Raw genomic sequence first — 18,284 nt, 5'->3', positions numbered from 1 at the left:
GCTTTGTAAAGAACTTCAGTTTGTCACGGCGTAACGGCCTAACTTGGGGGAGGGTGGGTTGGTTGTGGCACAATTTTAGACGTTCAGCATTTAGATGAACTAAGGTATGACTTTATACCGTATACAATTATATATTATATACACTGTGGTCACAGTAAAGAAATTGTACAGTAACATTTTACGACCAGTGTAGGTACAGAAAATATATTGGGCATCCTTAACATGTGAAGAGCTCTATTTTCATCTGGCAATTTATTTATTGTACATGTATCTTAAAAGTTGAGTGCGTATATACAATGTATTCGATAGTTTTTTACGGGTCAGATTATAAGAACGTTACCCCAGGCTATGCCACAGAAATATGACAGATTGCTAAGTATGCTCGAGAAAATTTACACATTTATGAGCAGGGTCAAGGTATGGATTTGATTCATTACTGGAAATATGGCTTTCGTGAGGAGAGTGTTAGAAAACAGACAAAACATTTGGAGAATAGGCCCACGTCTGTAGGCGACTCCCGCATAACTGTCCTCCCTTGGTCTATTCGAAGAGCGCCCTCAATGCGTTATTTAACGGTTAATTTCCTTATCCTCCTGGGTAGTGTAGTTGAGGTCTCTCTGACACTGAGTGTCTGGGTGAAGATGAGTGTCGTTACTGGACCTGTGGACAGGTCTGTTCGAGCTGGCAGACGCCTGTCATCTCTTAGTGAAGACGACAGAAGGCTTTCAACTGTGGACGAAGACAGTGTTGAGACAGACTTGAAGCCACATACAAAGGGTAAGTTGTACTTTTACACTGGCTTACAGTACAATGTGACATTCTGTAAGGCGGGGGAAAAGGCTCATCTATGATTGGGGCACTCGTCTTGGTATGTCATGTATTTGTCTGTTAGCCCTTCTGCAAATGTACCCATCTACGTAGGTCTATCTGTGAATCTATCAATACGTGTCTTTCAGTCTGTGAATCTATCAATACGTGTCTTTCAGTTTACCCACCCGTGTACACGTCTTCATCCGTGTACCCGTCTAAATGAATCAGTCGCGACAGCTACCTGTCGGTACGTATATGTCAGTGTACCCATCTATTGTAAATCCATTGTGTACCCATCTATAGTGTATATCAGCGTAACTATCTATATGTGTGTCAGCGTACCCATCTATATGTGTGTGTCAGTGTACCCATCTATACGTATGTGTCAGTGTACCATCTATACGTGTGTGTCAGTGTACCATCTATACGTGTGTCAGTGTACCCATCTATAGTGTATGTCACTGTACCCATCTATACGTGTGTGTCACTGTACCCATCTATACGTGTGTGTCACTGTACCCATCTATACGTGTGTGTCACTGTACCCATCTATACGTGTGTGTCACTGTACCTATCTATACGTGTGTGTCACTGTACCCATCTACACGTGTGTGTCACTGTACCATCTATACGTGTGTGTCACTGTACCTATCTATACGTGTGTGTCACTGTACCTATCTATACGTGTGTGTCACTGTACCCATCTATACGTGTGTGTCACTGTACCTATCTATACGTGTGTGTCACTGTACCTATCTATACGTGTGTGTCACTGTACCCATCTATACGTGTGTGTCACTGTACCCATCTATACGTGTGTGTCACTGTACCTATCTATACGTGTGTGTCACTGTACCCATCTACACGTGTGTGTCACTGTACCATCTATACGTTTGTGTCAGTGTACTCATCTATACGTGTGTGTCACTGTACCCATCTATACGTGTTTGTCACTGTACCCATCTATACGTGTGTGTCACTGTACCCATCTATACGTGTGTGTCACTGTACCCATCTATACGTGTGTGTCACTGTACCTATCTATACGTGTGTGTCACTATACCTATCTATACGTGTGTGTCACTGTACCCATCTATACGTGTGTGTCACTGTACCTATCTATACGTGTGTGTCACTATACCTATCTATACGTGTGTGTCACTGTACCCATCTATACGTGTGTGTCACTGTACCTATCTATACGTGTGTGTCACTGTACCTATCTATACGTGTGTGTCACTGTACCCATCTACACGTGTGTGTCACTGTACCCATCTATACGTGTGTGTCACTGTACCTATCTATACGTGTGTGTCACTGTACCCATCTACACGTGTGTGTCACTGTACCTATCTATACGTGTGTGTCACTGTACCCATCTATACGTGTGTGTCAGTGTACCTATCTATACGTGTGTGTCACTGTACCTATCTATACGTGTGTGTCACTGTACCCATCTATACGTGTGTGTCAGTGTACCTATCTATAGTGTATGTCAGTGTACACATCTATAGTGTATGTCAGTGTACACATCTATAGTGTGTGTCAGTGTACCCATCTATAGTGTATGTCAGTGTACACATCTATAGTGTATGTACCCATCTATAGTGTATGTCAGTGTACACATCTATAGTTTATGTCAGTGTACACATCTATAGTGTATGTCAGTGTACACATCTATAGTGTATGTCAGTGTACACATCTATAGTGTATGTCAGTGTACACATCTATAGTGTATGTCAGTGTACACATCTATAGTGTGTGACAGTGTACACATCTATAGTGTATGTCAGTGTACACATCTATAGTGTATGTCAGTGTACGCATCTATAGTGTGTGACAGTGTACGCATCTATAGTGTATGTCAGTGTGCTCATCTAAAGTGTATGTCAGTGTGCTCATCTATAGTGTATGTCAGTGTACGCATCTATAGTGTATGTCAGTGTACACATCTATAGTGTATGTCAGTGTACACATCTATAGTGTATGTCAGTGTACGCATCTATAGTGTATGTCAGTGTACACATCTATAGTGTGTGACAGTGTACGCATCTATAGTGTATGTCAGTGTACACATCTATAGTGTATGTCAGTGTACGCATCTATAGTGTATGTCAGTGTACACATCTATAGTGTATGTCAGTGTACACATCTATAGTGTATGTCAGTGTACACATCTATAGTGTATGTCAGTGTACACATCTATAGTGTATGTCAGTGTACACATCTAAAGTGTATGTCAGTGTACACATCTATAGTGTGTGACAGTGTGCCCATCTAAAGTGTATGTCAGTGAACTTAGTAGTACACTACTTACTGCAGTAAACAGTAAGCCAGATGCGCCACTGCGATCATGAGAAATGGAATGTGATGCTCGTGGGGTGTAAGAACCAGATTACTGCCCTCATGTCCGTCAGATACCATCTATCTTACAGCTATCTCACAGATCTGCTTATGTAGTAATCTCTATGTCAGTGTACTCACCTGTGTCTAACACTGTACACGTCTACCTGTGTCGAACACTGTACTCATCTACCTGTGTCTATCACTGTGCTCGTCTACCTGTGTCTAACACTGTACACGTCTACATGTGTCGAACACTGTACTCGTCTACATGTGTCTAACACTGTTCTCGTCTACCTGTGTCTAACACTGTACTCGTCTACCTGTGTCTAACACTGTACATGTCTACCTGTGTCGAACACTGTACTCGTCTACCTGTGTCTAACACTGTACTCGTCTACCTGTGTCTAACACTGTACATGTCTACCTGTGTCGAACACTGTAGTCGTCTACATGTGTCGAACACTGTACACGTCTACCTGTGTCTAACGCTGTACTCATCTACCTGTGTCTATCACTGTGTTCGTCTACCTGTGTCTAACACTGTTCACGTCTACATGTGTCGAACACTGTACTCGTCTACATGTGTCTAACACTGTACTCGTCTACCTGTGTCTAACACTGAACTCGTCTACCTGTGTCTAACACTGTACTCGTCTACCTGTGTCGAACACTGTACTCGTCTACCTGTGTCTAACACTGAACATGTCTACCTGTGTCGAACACTGTAGTCGTCTACATGTGTCGAACACTGTACTCGTCTACCTGTGTCGAACACTGTACTCGTCTACCTGTGTCTAACACTGTACTCGTCTACCAGTGTCTAACACTGTACTCGTCTACCTGTGTCGAACACTGAACTCGTCTACATGTGTCGAACACTGTACTCGTCTACCTGTGTCGAACACTGTACATGTCTACCTGTGTCGAACACTGTACTCGTCTACATTAGTCGAACACTGTACTCGTCTACCTGTGTCTAACACTGTACATGTCTACCTGTGTCGAACACTGTAGTCGTCTACATGTGTCGAACACTGTACTCGTCTACCTGTGTCTAACACTGTACTCGTCTACCAGTGTCTAACACTGTACTCGTCTACATGTGTCGAACACTGTAGTCGTCTACATGTGTCGAACACTGTATTCGTCTACCTGTGTCGAACACTGTATTCGTCTACCTGTGTCTAACACTCTACTCGTCTACATGTGTCTAACACTGTACTCGTCTACATGTGTCGAACAATGTATTCGTCTACCTGTGTCTAACACTGTATTCGTCTACCTGTGTCTTACTCTGTAGTTGTCTACCTGTGTCGAACACTGTACTCGTCTACATGTGTCGAACACTGTACTCGTCTACATGTGTCGAGCAATGTATTCGTCTACCTGTGTCTAACACTGTATTCGTCTACCTGTGTCTTACTCTGTATTCGTCTACCTGTGTCGAACACTGTACTCGTCTACCTGTCTCTAACACTGTATTCGTCTACCTGTGTCTAACACTGTAATCGTCTACCTGTGTCTAACACTGTACTTGTCTACCTGTGTCTATTATTGCAACCGTCTATATATGTCTAACACTGTACTCGTCTACATGTGTTGAACACTGTAGTCGTCTACATGTGTCGAACACTGTAGTCGTCTACCTGTGTCGAACACTGTATTCGTCTACCTGTGTCTAACACTCTACTCGTCTACATGTGTCTTACACTGTACTCGTCTACATGTGTCGAACACTGTATTCGTCTACCTGTGTCTTACACTGTATTCGTCTACCTGTGTCTTACTCTGTATTCGTCTACCTGTGTCGAACACTGTACTCGTCTACCTGTCTCTAACACTGTATTCGTCTACCTGTGTCTAACACTGTACTCGTCTACATGTGTCGAACACTGTATTCGTCTACCTGTGTCTAACACTGTACTTGTCTACCTGTGTATATCATTGCAACCGTCTATATGTGTCTATCGCTGCAACCGTCTATATGTGTCTATCGCTGCAGCCGTCTTTTTGTGTCTATAGGTGTGCCCATCAACATTTGTACAACAGATTATTTCTATTTGTCAGTGTGTATATCCATATACCTGTCTACATGTAAATGTCACTGCATCTATGTGTACTGTTGTCGGTAGCGTCAAGCACAGGTGTTACGGGGAGACGTGAGTGCGTCCATTCAATGATCGCCGCACTGTACGGCTATTCACTAAATCCATATGTAGACGTCTCTAACATGCCTGTTACTTTTCGTTTTAGGGGTGATTTTGAATTTTTTAAGATATTCAAATAGTTATTAGTTTTTAGTTATTGTAAAGCGTATTACAAAGATTAATCCGCTTCTTATGACGACTTGAACGCAGAATTTGTGATGACAGAGATACACTGTTTGTTTGTTTGTTTGTTTGTCCTCACCCACGGTGAGGTAACAAGGGCTGGTGTGTCTACTTTGCACAAAAATATATATATCTGTGACAACACTTGATAGTCATCGACAATTCTAGAACCAAAGTCTATTATCTCATCCACCGACCACTGCCCATAACCCGCTACTCTCAGTTACCAACCACTGCCGGTTACCCGCCACTCTCAGTTACCAACCACTTCCCATTACCCGCCACTCTCAGTTACCAACCACTTCCCATTACCCGCCACTCTCAGTTACCAACCACTTCCCATTACCCGCCACTCTCAGTTACCAACCACTGCCCGTTACCCGCCACTCTCAGTTACCAGCCACTGCCCGTTACCCGCCACTCTCAGTTACCAACCACTGCCCGTTACCTGCCACTCTCAGTTACCAACCACTGCCCGTTACCCGCCACTCTCAGTTACCAACCACTGCCCGTTACCCGCCACTCTCAGTTACCAACCACTGCCCGCTACCCGCCACTCTCAGTTACTAACCACTGCCCGCTACCCGCCACTCTCAGTTACCAACCACTGCCCGTTACCCGCCACTCTCAGTTACCAACCACTGCCCGTTACCCGCCATCTTTAAAAATACATGAAGTTGGAGTCATGTGCATGTCGAAATGTGAATATACCCAAATTCAAATACGTGCAAGACTGAATGTGCTGTGCGGAAATACGATACTTTTGACTTCCTTGTACCTCGTCAACTACTATTTTCGTGTCTAAAAGCCCTTTGTGTCGTTTTACATAGGTAATCTACTGCTGAGAGATTTACACTTGGTAACGTGGGAACTGTGTTGACCGAAGTGTATATGATTGAGTGGAATTAAAATCATTGGTACTCTTTGCAACACGTGATGATAATATTCACAGCAAGCGATAAAGTATTAATACTTGTACAGTATTAATTGTGACTTGTCTATTTCATCACCCCCTGTGTTTTTCAACGGAAGGTGCGTCGATACCTATATTTACCTTCCTATACGTGCACTATAAGTGTTGCTAGCTTTCAGAAGCATGTCCAGTGGCCCGTGTCCATTCTATTTTAAACCTACTGGTGGAATGTACCCACACCCTGTTAGCTGACAAGTCAATTTTATCAAATGGCGTGTTTCGAGTGATTTCATGTCCTGCTTCACCTGCCATGTTTCTTTTGTGCATGAACGTTTTCGCCATACCCTGAATATCCGAATGGGCAAGCACAACAGTATCCACAAGAGAGGACCTAGTCGTGCGGTTTCCATAACGTTATTAACATGTCCCTGGACCAGGTGTTTTGATTACTGATTGACAGACAAAGTCGTCAAAGTCGCCGCTTTTCGCTGTGCAGAGTTGCGTTCCTCGGGCACGCCAGAAACCTATGATTGTGGGTTCGAGTCCTGGTTCGCTGTGATTATGTTTGAGGTTTGTCAGACCCATACCCGAGGTAAACGCCTCAGACCTCCATCACTTCAGGCTTTCCTCCACATTAAGCTGACACGCCGTGTGTAACTGGAATACTGTTCAAAGCGGCGTTAAACTCAACTCACTCACTCAGACTTCCTGCATGTGTTTTTGCACTAAGCAAACAGCTCGATGTCCATAGTAATTCATTTGACACACCACGAACACATTGACGTGGGTAATAATCTGATTATTACAAAACTATCTTATTGATGACCTGTGTGTTAGCTTCATTCAATGTTATATTGCGATTTTGATATGTTAGTTTAAGCATAAAACTGGCGACAGTATTTAGGGGGCATGTCTACTTCCATTTCTTGACTGAAGGTAACCACCTTATTCAAATACAGATGTGGTTGAGAGTATACGTTATATATGGGTAGTAAGAGTTTGGGTTAGTTGAGGTACTCCTACTTGGGCATGCAGTCGCCAGATAAACAAACCTCGGCATGCAAGCTTTGTGTCAAAGTCCCGGACCCAACATGTGCATTTTAGATCAATACATATCTCGAGAAGAGTTGGTAAAACTCTTTCCTCTCTATTGGTATCAAGTTTTAGATGATATAAGATGTGTTTAATGTTCACTTCATGAGCTGTGAAATATTGTCTGTTATCAAATAAATTCCAGGAACGAATCGTTTACAAATTAAACTGGCCATATTATAGTACAATAATAAATTATTAATGTGTTTGGGAACGTGTTCCATTCAGAGACCAGTCATCATGCTCTTGCGTAGGCAGTGTATGTTGGAAATCTTAAGTGGACACTTGACTCTCTATATTCCTGCTGCGATCCATTTGCAAATAACATTCGGCACACAACGTCCTATGCTAGTGAGCGTTTCCTGGCTGATACAACTCAGACAGGCACTTCATGTACTTCACTGAACAAAACTTTGCAAAATTAAGCATAAGTAGTAGTAGTAGTAGTAGTAGTAGTAGTAGTAAAACTTTAAAATAGAATTGCCATGGGTTTACTTCGAAGTCGAGTAGTGTGTTTTCAATGCATGATTCATCACAGGTACAAAGACTTTGTCCTGATTACCCATGATGACCCTCATATTGTGCATCCCCGTCATTGCGTGCTTACAAATAAGCGGCTGCGTGCAGTTGGAGTGCGTGGGCCCGTGTTGCTAGTTGTAACTCCATACAGTCACGGGGGGGGGAGGTGGTCGGTACCAACACACTAGCAACATCACGGACCGACCACGTTCTGGACGTTCACGGATAACGTCAACATAATCATATCCGGGTTCACCTGCGGAATCGGTTTCAGACTCAGGCCTGCCTATGAAACCTGACTGACTGCAACAAAAAATTGTCACATGTCCACAATACACCGCGATTCGGCAGCAGAAAACAATGAAAGCGTAACAAAAAACTAAGAAACAGCATCATAAATCTGAGAGCACGCTGTCGAAAACATGGAAACGGCACTACTAAAACACTCAGACCGCAACTGTCTACCGTAGGCATGCGCAGAACAAGAGGGGAAGTTGACCGTCATGTCACGAGGATCAACAGCGAGTAAATTTACATCTCACGGCGCTAATATAATGATACACATCTACAATATTCTATTGGCGCTGTAAGATGTATTAAAGGCCAATTCACTAGGCCCGCCGTTTCACCAGAACTATCGCTCATCGAACATGTGTAGTATGAAATGAAACGTCGTTTACGCCGATCTTGTGTCTTCAATGTGGCACAGCTGTTAGCTCTGTGTCACTGCAAATGGTAGACATACCCGATACTGATTTGTGAACTGACAATCGACCCTACGCTACTTTCAGGCTGAGATGAATGTACACAGGATATGTGTTGAATTCATGCTTTATGGACATCAATGTATCGCTATGTTGCCAAATCGTCCTTTGTTTGTGTTTATTTATTATTTCCCATGATAGTCAATGACGCACAGGAACTTTTCCCTGCTCATTTAGAAACGAAACATAGCTGATACATGTATGCATGTATGTTATAGTTACATTGTGTAGTTGACCAATATACAGGCATTAGGAGGACACTGCAGTTAGTAGCTTCAGTACATTGCTGTATGTGTGTTTGGTACTTGAATACTGCTAGATGTCCTGCGTGAGGCACATTCAGTATGTAGCCTGCTCCATGCTATAAGCACTGGTTTCATCGCCCTTCTACCCGTGGCACAGAGGCAAAGTAAGCAAGCTACTCAGGCCAGCACGTGACGGCTGATGCAGTGTGCCATTGCAGATGCAGGGGACTCAGTACACAGGTTTTTGAAGTATTCCATGGATGCATTCATTTCGACTTTAACCTTTATTCAACTGTGTTATGGGTGACATGCATTGTTCGTGTCAGGAATAAAGAGATAAACATGTGAATAACAATTTATTATCTTCACATACCACGTGACATATTCCCCTGACGTATCTTCCTCCATATCGCGAGGTATGTCCGGCCTCTATCAACAATGGGTATCCTTGTGAGTATGTTCGTCGCTCTTTGTGTTGTTATTGATTCGAATTTTTAACTTACTATCTTCCCAGCCACTTTTGTGAAAACGAGCATATATGGCCAGAAGCTCTTTACACTGTGGCATGTAGCAGTTATAGGAAATATGTCAGATGTTGAGATCTGAAACTGATGAGGGGAACTATACTGGTATAATCGTGAGGAGTTGACTGATGAGTTGTTCGACCCAGTGTGCAGTTTTCTTCAAATTGACAGTACCTTGGACAACTTGACATGAGCAAAGCCAAAATCTTTGACAGAGACATCCCCATGCGAGACAATGTGTTTATGAATAATCATTCAAATCTTCCATTCCAACAGGCCATATCTAGCAAGTCACTGATTGCACCGTTTACCCTTTCTTGGACAAAAAATACAACATAAATGTATACTTAAATAAAAATAGTTTATTGCAGTAACCTAACCCGACGAGCAAAAAAATCCGTTATCAACCAACTTTGTTTGTTCCTAAAAACAGAACAGGACCAATGTCAAGCAAGATTCTTGTATTATCCAAGGACATGACTTATCAACATCATTACAAGTTATGCCCTTGCAATCAAATTGGCCTATTGTGTACCATATTGTAGTTTATGATGCATCAATTGTGAGGTTGAAGGGTTTGTTTGGGCAGGATATGCAAGGATGGGGTCTTCTTTAAAGGCTTGCTTTAGATTTTCGATTGCCTGTTGGCAATTGTTGGGCCATTCGAAAGACGCATCCTTTTTCAGAAGGCTGTATAGATGGGAGGCGATGCCAGAAAAGTTTGCTACAAATTTGCGGTATAGGAGGCCAAACCTGAGGAATGACGAAATGAGGTAATTAAAATGTGAATCTATTCAAAAACATCATTTGGTGTAGTGAAGGCCGACCTGTGTTTTGTATCTGGATAGAGTGGCATTTGCCAAACGCCACTAGCAGAATAAAGGACACACAAAAAATTGACATGACTGTCGCCTATATGGCATCAACGACATCTTCAACACTTGGCAGAGGGGAAAATGCAGGCTTGGTAACCTTTCTGGAACATTCTTTCCTAATGGCTGCGTTTTGTTAATAAAAAAAATAAAAAAGGGAGTCTAATGGGTCAGTAGTTACCTGTTTCTATTTTGTGATGATGTAAGTGATTGTGTCCTAATCCTGCCAAATCTGAGTCAAAAACTGATCTGTGTGATTGGAGAAATGCATTGTCACCATTTCTAAAAAGCCTTTGAGGACAAAAGCTCCACGACGTGCAGGGCCTTTGTTGTAGTGCAAACCACTTCAATAGGTTTCTTTAGAACTTCATTTATCCAAAATATCTATATTTTGATAATATGTTTCCAAAGTGCACAGAAATCTCCTTTTTGTGTTTTATGTATACAGCAAACATTAAGCGTATCCCCTCTGAGCATTAGACCCATCCGGGCAGGATACTTAACTCCCCCTGACGTCGGCGGATCTTACGTATGGTCTTTTATTATATAAAAATGCTTTGTTATACTGCTAATTTCATTGTTCTGTTCTAAATCACCTACATCTGTACAGTTATTATATTTTAGTGAACAGTGCGAAAGTTTTAACATTCTTTCCACGTGTTTAATTTGAAATGTGCCTTTAGAAAGCTGCACACGTATCCTCCATCGGAGTTATTAATGTACACCTTATTTCAAACACTATGAAATTGTAGACTTCAAATTTTCCGCCCCTTAGATAGCTTGAAATAACACAATGTTTGGTAGTGTGAACAGCAGCTCAACTTACTGTTACCTCATGGTAATAATGGACTACCCCAATTAATGAAAATTAAAGCCGGGGCTGAAGAAAAAGAAAAAAGGTTATGTGTTTTGAAAGATTCTATTGGTATTTTTACCATGTTGCTTGATGCATATTTATAACAAGACATTAATCCATAAATACAACGTACAAGAAGCACAAAGTTTGTGATCAAGACAGTCACATGTAACAAGCTATTATTTAAAAGTGTACATATCTGAACACATAATCCAAGCATATTCACACATGAAGAAAGACTAAGATTAAGTTGTCGCCTGAAGCAGGTTGTTTCTTGAGAAAGGGAATAACATAATCTGGGATCATAGGTAACAAACTATCACTTACAAGTGCACATATCTGCACATAAACTGTGATCACAGTCCACCGCTCTGAATAGAGCGCTCTTATTAGGACTGTTCCATTACAGCCGTTGGTCTTGTCATTAATCCCCCACCTCACTGTCTGAGACCTGGGTGTCTTACTAATGGGTGTTTAACTAATGAGATATAACCGACCAAACTCAACAACAGATTCATCAACACAAAATACATAGCTGAAGATCTCTTCATCATCTCAGAGTTACAAGGCCTTGATAAGACTTTCAAAATGTTCATGGTACACGGGTGGACGACATTTTCCAAATTTGATGCGTCAGTGACCTAAATTATGTCTGATTTAATTCCCTATTTTGAATTGTACCAAATTGCGCGTGTACAATTGACCTCCCTTTTGCTGTGTTTGTGGCAGGTGCCACCGGTGGGACAGGATACCTTTAGCGAACACCCGGTATCATCACTATTGATAATGATTCACATGCTTATGATATGTAGTGGAAATCGTACTAAGGACTATGCTTTTAGCAGAGATTTCTTATGATTGAGGAAATGAAGAGGCACGTGTTATAGAATAAGCGCGAAGTATTTCGAGTTGCTAGCTTAGTGGAATAGTATTGTCATAAGACTGCATTACCTTGTACTGGGGGAATCTGTTTTGTTGTCTGAGAAGCTTTGTCTACGTGTTCATTATCCAAGAATATTACACGTTCAGCTCTACTAATGGTTCTAAAACCAAACTGAAGTTCGTCAGGGAAACGTCCGTTGTTAATAACAATGTGTATATTCAGTTCATAAATATTTATTTAAATATTATCCCCCGCGATCAACGCCCAATTAATTTCATCAATAGTTACACTTATCATTCACCTTTATCATTATCTGTGGGAGAGAGTATTTCCTATTATAGAAAAACTATTTTCTTTTCATCCTGAATCCTACGATTTTTACAAATTTCAAGATGATATTTCATATTATTTTCCTCATAGTTATAATGTTGTTATTGTGACATGGTCTGGTCTTGGGATTTCACATTGTCTCTTTGGAAACTGTAGGGAAAACTAGGTGCACGTGGTTTCGGATAACTGAAGTTCACATACTTCGTCCTACTGTACATCTGTACATCTGTACATCTGTGCCAGGCAGCTGCACTTGTCGGCCTGGGTGCCTAGTGGGTACCATAGGTTGCATCTGTTCATAATAAATCTTATTTATAAACACCCAATTTAGATTCCAGAAGTTGTATTCTAATAAATCTGGTTATCACAGCTCATTGCTTCATTAACAGTTACGGGCGTTTCCATGACGCGTTTTCGTAAGTGAAAACGTCTTGATAGATATCATGATACAATGTGCCTGTACTCCGCGTGGACATAAAGCGCCGTCTCTCAGAATGTTTAGCGTTGTTCCGCCTTCCACCCACAGGTAACAGAAGTGGCAGTGCATAATGACGGCCTTCTTACTAATTACATGCCAGACAGTGAACAACTCGTCGACTTTGTTGAAAGATCAAAATGTGAATCTTATTTATTCACAAGATTTATAATGACAATTCAACACGAAAGTTGCAACAATGATTTAATACCTGAAACACGTTCAATATAACACATATCTAACAAGTTTGGCGTAAGGGGATTCTCACTGTAAACATGTGACTAGAAAGCTATTGGTACATGTACATGACTGAGCATCAGTCATGCCCAGCTAGGGATCGATTCGCCTTTCACAACTTCCCAAGCATTGGGTATAAACACAGGAGAATCGACTACATGTACCTGACTTATGTGTACCTGACTGAGCATCGGTCAGGCCCAAGCTGTTGGGATCAATTGTCGAGAGTGATACATAGAATACTAAGGTTTCGACAATTAACTACACATCTATCATTCTACACTACAGATAGAAACGTATTAGATGCTAAATACCATGGACATGATGGAGGTCAAGCCTGACCTGTGTTTTGACAACATGCATCCAATGCATCCCATCCTAATGACTGCAGGGGTAAATATACCCAATGACTGCAGGGGTAGATATACCCCGATTGCTAATACAAAAAATTTTAATATAACAGTGAGAATCCAGAAACAAACAAAAAAATAAGAGTGCAACAAGGAAAAACATGGACGGTAGTTGGGGATGGAGGTGGGATTGCTTGTCATTATTATGACCCCTGCACAAGATGGCTGACCTGAATCGTAATTGCGCATGCTCGTACTTGGCATGCTGGGAAATCGCCGTATCCTGTTACTATAAATAGCATCACGCATGAGACATGTATGTATTACGGACGTTTGTTTATTCTAGATTCTTATAATAATATTAATACGTGACCGGGTAGTTAGTGTTACACTTATCTGGTTATAACTGCAGAAGATGTCTTCTGGCTTTTAAGGTTGTCTTATGTTACCTAATAACGAAACCATAGAATATAATTCATGACGTGCCAATGCCAAAGCTGATGGAATTAATACGTAACTATTTATTGTAGGTTACATTGAACTTGGAAAATATGAGAAAATAACGACATAGCAGTTTTTTAAGTTGTCATTATAAACTCACTCAATATACATTGAGCACCAATTTATAATGACAATTCAACACGAAAGTTGCAACAATGATTTAATACCTGAAACACGTTCAATATAACACATATCTAACAAGTTTGGCGTAAGGGGATTCTCACTGTAAACATGTGACTAGAAAGCTATTGGTACATGTACATGACTGAGCATCAGTCATGCCCAGCTAGGGATCGATTCGCCTTTCACAACTTCCCAAGCATTGGGTATAAACACAGGAGAATCGACTACATGTACCTGACTTATGTGTACCTGACTGAGCATCGGTCAGGCCCAAGCTGTTGGGATCAATTGTCGAGAGTGATACATAGAATACTAAGGTTTCGACAATTAACTACACATCTATCATTCTACACTACAGATAGAAACGTATTAGATGCTAAATACCATGGACATGATGGAGGTCAAGCCTGACCTGTGTTTTGACAACATGCATCCAATGCATCCCATCCTAATGACTGCAGGGGTAAATATACCCAAAATCGAAGTAAAGAATTGACTGAGAATCCCCAAAGGCATTAAATATACATCTAGGACAAGCAGTTACCCCTATTTTGTGCCATTGCACGCTGAGCCTGTGCTATGGATGATTTGGGCACCCTAATATATCGAACATAACAGTCTGATGACCACCGGCCTAGAGTCTTGATCAGGTGGTCTGGAATATTAGCCGTGGAAGCTGAGGTAGCCGCACCAATACGAAATGAGTGACCGTTGTATTTCTCTTGGTCATATCCTGTCATGGACAATGTGTGTTTTAATTTTTGAATAAAGAAAGACCTGGTAAGAGGTATATTCTGCTCATTAACAAATAAAGGATCATGCTGAGCAGCTCCCATGGCCCTCCTATGATGAATAAATTCCTGTAGACAACGCACCGGACAATAAGATGTTGGCACTGCATGGATGGACAATGTTATACCCCTGCGAAAAGGATCTGTCTTAGACGATTTAAGTGTCAAATCAAACGATGTACAATCTGGTCTAAACACGACAGAGCTTAGAGACAAATGAAATTTTGCATCAAAATGGTCACATGTAAATTCTCCACAACGTAGAAAGCCAAAAAAGGCGACTGAACACACAGTCTTCATCAATAAGTCTGTGAACGGTGAAAATAGTCCTTTCTCTAGGGTGATCCAAATCTGCTGTAAAATGTCAACAGTAATTGGTAATCGCACACTTGGGTTCACACCTTGTTCTTTCTTGATAGCTTTCATGATTGTTTCTACTCGTAGCAGATTCCTAGAACACCATGGATTTGGCACATTATGCCTCAGATAAGTGAATCTCACTCCACACAGATAACTCTTGATGGTCGTATAACGTAAATGTAGTCGCTGATGGCAGTGGGCTACAAACAATAACAATGAATCTTCCGATAATGGAGGTAACACACGGGGCTGCCACACAAACCCGCACATAGCCATGAAGGTTAAAAAGGCTTGAACCCCTGCTCTGTATACCGCCCTGGTGGCTTTTGACACAGCTTGCGACCACAAAACATCTAAGTCTGGACTGGCGGTAAGGTGAGCTGACATAGATGTAGACATGGTTCTGGAGCAGGTTCGGCAGTGGGAGCTAGTTGACGGAACTTGGTCATCTGGAAGCGAGATAAAGCATCACCAATATGGTTAACTCTTCCAGGTATATGTTGGGCGCTGAATACAAAATTATATTTGGCAGCTGTCAATACAAATTTCCTTATCAAACACATGATGAATGGAGATTTAGACCGACATTTGCAAAGGATGTCAACAGTAGCCATATTGTCACAATGAAATCTGATACTCTTGTTAGTCCATAGCTTCCCCCAGATTGCAGCCGCCATAACGATAGGGTAAAGTTCGAGTAAGGCAATGGACATGTCCTCTGTGGTAGCTTGCAGTAAGTCAACCGGCCATGGAGCAGCGAACCATTTACCCTGGAAGTAAGCTCCGAAACCAACTGATGCAGCAGCATCTGTGTACAGGTCAAATTGGGGGGCTGCGATTAGGTCTTCCAAGAAAAACGACCGGCAATTCCAATCGCGTAAGAATGTTCTCCACATATCAAAATCTAGACGACATTGTTTGTTCAAAGTGACCCGATGTCGTAGGTGTTTCACAGAGTGGGCCAGTTGAAGGAGGTAACTGATGAATGCCCTACCCGCTGGAATAATCCGCATAGCAAAATTTAGATGACCAATAATGCTGAGCAGTAACTGCTTTGTGACTTTCTTGGCACCTTGAATAGTTGCCATGATAGAGACGATTCTTGACACTTTCTCAGTAGGTAGACGCGCTTCCATTCTATCAGTGTCCAAAATAATCCCCAAGTATTCCAAACATGTGACCGGTCCGACCGTTTTATGGGGGGACAGGGGGATATTCAGTTCCGAGAATAGGCATTCTAGTTTGTTCATGGTGCTGATGCCTTGTTCCAAATCCTTATCCACAGTCAAAAAATCATCCAAAAGATGCAATATATTGACAATGTCATACACATGAGTGGCAATCCAACACACTGCTGCAGACAGGCCATCAAACAGTTTTGGACTGGACCGACATCCGAAGACCAAGCGAGTGTAATAATAAAGCTGATGATCCCATGATATGCCATGTAAGTGATATAAAGAAGGGTGAATTGGAAGCATTTTGAATGCATCTGTTATGTCCACCTTACATAGGTAAGCATGTTGTCCCATGCCTTTGATAAGTTGGATAGCGTCGTCCACTTTCACATAGTTGAGGGAGAATTGTTCTTTATCAATTAATGAGTTCAAACTTGGGTTTTCCACATCATCATGTGGAGCCGAGAGGTCGACAATTAATCGCTTCTTTTTGGAATATTTTCCTTCCACAATGCCTATTGGATTAACCCTGTGGTGAGGGAAAGGAGACTGCGTAAATGGACCTATCAAATAGCCTTTGAATAGTTCATCTTGAATAATGGTGGCTACTGCTTCAGGATTGTTTCGAGCTGATAACAGATTCTTGCAGACAGTAGTGTGAGTAGGTGGACATGTAATGCCCGTGTCAAAACCAAATTTAAAACCATGCAGCAACGTCTGAACGAAGGCACGGTCTGGGTGATCAGACAACCGTTGAGACAGTCTATCCAAGTCAACAGGGGATGGGGTTGCCTGTAGTCACTGTCGGTGCTTTTTGGCCGAGGAAGAATTCTGGACAGGTATCGACTTGCCTGCTGGGAATTGAGTCTCTCCTGTGTTATGCCAACATTCGAAAGCAGGGTGTGGCTTTCGACATACAGAACACAAATGTCTAAATCTACAATTCCCGTGAACACATTTCTCAGCATTAAAGTTGTTGCACAATGGGATACCTTTGTGTATGAGCACTTCCCTTCCCCGGCGATCCATGCCTCTGCGTTCTGTGTTGAGTTCTCTGTCCCTAGTCGTGGGAGTATGGTTAAAAGTCTCTCCTGGTTGGTGATGTATGGACTTGGCATCAACCATAGAACAGAACTGCGTCGAATGACCAATGTCATCACACAACTGGCAAGCGGTGATTCTGCGTCCTGTAAAGACAGCTCTATAGATGGCATCGTCAATCTCTCCCCATGGTATTTTGCAATTATGTTGCTCAAGATAAGCTGCCGCTTTAGCCGAGAAACGTTTGTGATATTGATAAAAGAGTTGATTTTGATATTGGTTGTGCATATCAACGATCAGGCGCTGATACGCGTCAAGTTCGGCTCGTCTCTGTGGCCAGCGTAAACACATGATGGCTTTGTACTTTCCAAAGGCTGTGATGAACATGTCAAATGTCAAGGGCAACTGCAATCTGGAGTCATGAGGACTTTTGAGTTGCATGTTTACATTGTCTACCTGAATGGTTCTAGCATTTGACGTTATTTCATCCGGAATGAGTAGTAAAGCAAGGTTCACATCCTTACCTTCCTGAATGCTCTTCCGGAGAGAGGGAGAAACAAGAGCTACGTCTGGTAAGTGCTGCGCTTGAGGCTCACTGGTGAACAGACGTGGAGTAGTTGATCCTGTGTTGGTCGATTCCCGTATGGCAGTAAATAAACTAAACGGCTGTGACGTCGCATGGATAGCGGCCGGATTGTCATGTGGTTGACCCGGTCCTGCAAAGGTGGTCTGCCAATGTGAAGT

General features: G+C 42.0%; 2 protein-coding genes across 2 annotated transcripts in view; one reads left to right on the top strand and one right to left on the bottom strand.

Moving 5' to 3' along the window:
• The first annotated feature begins 560 nt into the window (after nucleotides 1-560).
• LOC139450352 (uncharacterized) overlaps nucleotides 561-18,284 on the top strand; it is a 42,410-nt gene continuing 24,686 nt past the window's right edge. Inside the window, exon 1 of the mRNA XM_071232033.1 lies at nucleotides 561-777. Within this exon, the coding sequence (XP_071088134.1) occupies nucleotides 561-777 (217 nt within the window). The remainder of the gene's footprint in view (nucleotides 778-18,284) is intronic.
• On the bottom strand, nucleotides 14,636-15,720 carry LOC139450575 (uncharacterized). The gene has a single exon (XM_071232331.1). The coding sequence runs from the start codon at nucleotides 15,718-15,720 to the stop codon at nucleotides 14,698-14,700; it is 1,023 nt and encodes a 340-aa protein (XP_071088432.1). The 3' UTR covers nucleotides 14,636-14,697.

The sequence above is a fragment of the Haliotis cracherodii genome, unplaced genomic scaffold (genome assembly GCF_022045235.1).
Source record: "Haliotis cracherodii isolate W230 unplaced genomic scaffold, xgHalCrac1.p SCAF_8, whole genome shotgun sequence".
Lineage (NCBI taxonomy): Eukaryota > Metazoa > Mollusca > Gastropoda > Lepetellida > Haliotidae > Haliotis > Haliotis cracherodii.
The sequence above is the reverse complement of the archived record's forward strand: the minus strand, read 5'-3'. Positions and strand labels throughout refer to the sequence as shown.

Bases quoted from the DNA above. Each gene is read 5' to 3' on its own strand.
- LOC139450575 (XM_071232331.1), bottom strand. From the start codon at position 15,720: ATGTCTACATCTATGTCAGCTCACCTTACCGCCAGTCCAGACTTAGAT.